Source organism: Colobus angolensis, unplaced genomic scaffold, assembly GCF_000951035.1.
Source record: "Colobus angolensis palliatus isolate OR3802 unplaced genomic scaffold, Cang.pa_1.0 Scaffold64, whole genome shotgun sequence".
Lineage (NCBI taxonomy): Eukaryota > Metazoa > Chordata > Mammalia > Primates > Cercopithecidae > Colobus > Colobus angolensis.
The window spans coordinates 871,843-874,180 of NW_012120043.1; the positions used below are offsets into that span (position 1 = coordinate 871,843).

Below are 2,338 nucleotides of genomic sequence, written 5' to 3' on the forward strand. Positions count from 1 at the left end.
ACATTCCGGGGGGGCGGGCTAAGTGATAACCAGTGCCCCTCCCCCCAGGCCAGTATGGGATCCCTGAACCATGGAATTTTCCCTTTCGGAGGAGCTACTGGTGTGGACTTCGGCCCCCCAAGAGTCCAGCCCCTTGTCCCCCGCAGCTGGACCCAAAGGGTGAGGCCCTACGAGGCTTAGTAGCTGGTTTCCCACTTAGATGCCCAGTTCTCCCCGCAAAAAGAGATTCCACAGATGCCAATGTCAATGACCTGGACACCCCAACCCTCACTCCTGCCCTGAACACACTGCAGTCCCCAAGCTCCCCCAACTTTCATAGGCCCCAGCCCAGCAGGTCCCGGATTCCACAGCCTAGCTCTAAGGGACTTGCAGGCACCGGGACAACCAGGACCTCCATGGCTGAGTCCATCCCGTCTCTGCAGTGCTGGTGGAGGAGGCACCGCCTGGCCTGAGTCCTGGGGTCTCCGTTCGTGGCCTGGAGAAGCGCTTTCCTGGCAGCCCGCAGCCAGCCCTGCAGGGACTCAGCCTGGACTTCTACCAGGGCCACATCACCGCCTTCCTGGGCCACAACGGGGCCGGCAAGACCACGACACTGTGAGTCCCCCCAACCACTCCCTCCCTGCGAGCCCCCCCCCCACTCCTTCCCTTCCCTTGGGCCTCAGCTTCTCTAGCCATTCAGTGGGAAAGGGGTCAGAAGGTTCCCATACGCCAGAATGGGAGAGAAACCCCATCTCTACTAAAAATACAAAAATGAGCCAGGCGTGGTGACGCATGCCTGTAATCCAGCTACTCAGGAGGCTGAGGCAGGAGAATCCCTTGAACCCGGGAGGCAGAGGTTGCAGTGAGCTGAGATGGCGGCACTGCATTCCAGCCTGGGCGATAGAGTGAGAGTCCGTCTCAAATAAATAAATAAATAAATAAAATTAGCCAGGCGACTTGGGCGGCTGAGGTGGGAGGATCGCTTGATCCCGGGAGGTCACGGCTGCAGCTCTTCACTCCAGCCTGGGCGACAGGGCAAGACCCAGTCTCAGAAAAAAAAGTTATTCAGGGCGGGGCCCCGAGAGTTTCTAGCCCTTCCCTACAACCTGCCACCATGCCCCTCACAGGTTTTGGGACCCTGGCCCAGCTGCAGACCCCCTGACCGACCTGCGCTACGTGTGGGGCGGCTTCGTGTACCTGCAGGACCTGGTGGAGCGCGCAGCCGTCCGCGTGCTCAGCGGCGCCGCCCCCCGGGCTGGCCTCTACCTGCAGCAGATGCCCTATCCGTGCTATGTGGATGACATGTGAGCTCTGGCACCCCTCCCCGCTCTCCCCCGCGGCTGGAAGGTCCCGGGTGTGGGGGTGGGCCCAGGCTCTGTTGGGAACCTTCCTGCGGTCCAGGCTGCGAACTTTGCACCTTTACACCACTCCACGTGACCTGCTGCAGCGGGAGGAGCAGGGGACTCTGAGGGTCTGGGGGCTCCCGGCGCAGGGAGAGCCTGGCCTGCACTGATGCCTGGGAGCCCCAGACTGGCTGGATCAGGGTCCAAGGAACAGGGAGGCGAATCTTCCCGTCTTGAGATCCCGGGACAGTCGTGCCAGACGGTGGGGGGTGGGGGGCAGTCTGCGGACGGTCTCCGGCCTCCACCCCAGCCGTCCCCACCCCAGGTTCCTGCGTGTGCTGAGCCGGTCGCTGCCGCTCTTCCTGACGCTGGCCTGGATCTACTCCGTGACGCTGACGGTGAAGGCCGTGGTGCGGGAGAAGGAGACACGGCTGCGGGACACCATGCGCGCCATGGGGCTCAGCCGCGGGGTGCTCTGGCTCGGCTGGTTCCTCAGCTGCCTCGGACCCTTCCTGCTCAGCGCCGCGCTGCTGGTTCTGGTGCTCAAGGTGGGCGCGCGTCGGCCTGCCCAGCTGCAGAATGTGTGCGCAGGAGGGTGGCAGGCAGAAGCTGCCCCGCGTGGGTGCGCGGCCCCGGGCCATCCAGGAGCTGGACCTGAGCTCCCGTCGCCTCCCACAGCTGGGGGACATCCTCCCCTACAGCCACCCGGGCGTGGTCTTCCTGTTCTTGGCGGCCTTCGCCGTGGCCACGGTGACCCAGAGCTTCCTGCTCAGTGCCTTCTTCTCCCGCGCCAACCTGGCTGCGGCCTGCGGCGGCCTGGCCTACTTCTCCCTGTATCTGCCCTACGTGTTGTGCGTGGCTTGGCGGGACCGGCTGCCGGCGGGTGGCCGCGTGGCTGCGGTGAGAGCCCGGTCGGGAGTGGGTGGGGGAGCCCCCCGCCTCGGCCGCTCACTGACCGCCCGCTTTTCCGCAGAGCCTGCTGTCGCCCGTGGCCTTCGGCTTCGGCTGCGAGAGCC

The 2,338-nt window shown here is 64.9% G+C and overlaps 1 protein-coding gene across 1 annotated transcript in view; it reads left to right on the forward strand.

Annotated features, from left to right (window-relative positions):
- The window catches only part of ABCA7 (ATP-binding cassette, sub-family A (ABC1), member 7), a 29,686-nt gene that overhangs the window by 4,834 nt on the left and 22,514 nt on the right, over positions 1-2,338 (forward strand). Inside the window, exons 13-16 of the mRNA XM_011964099.1 lie at positions 1,107-1,283; positions 1,648-1,870; positions 2,001-2,222; positions 2,296-2,335. Of these exons, the coding sequence (XP_011819489.1) occupies positions 1,107-1,283; positions 1,648-1,870; positions 2,001-2,222; positions 2,296-2,335 (662 nt within the window). The remainder of the gene's footprint in view (positions 1-1,106; positions 1,284-1,647; positions 1,871-2,000; positions 2,223-2,295; positions 2,336-2,338) is intronic.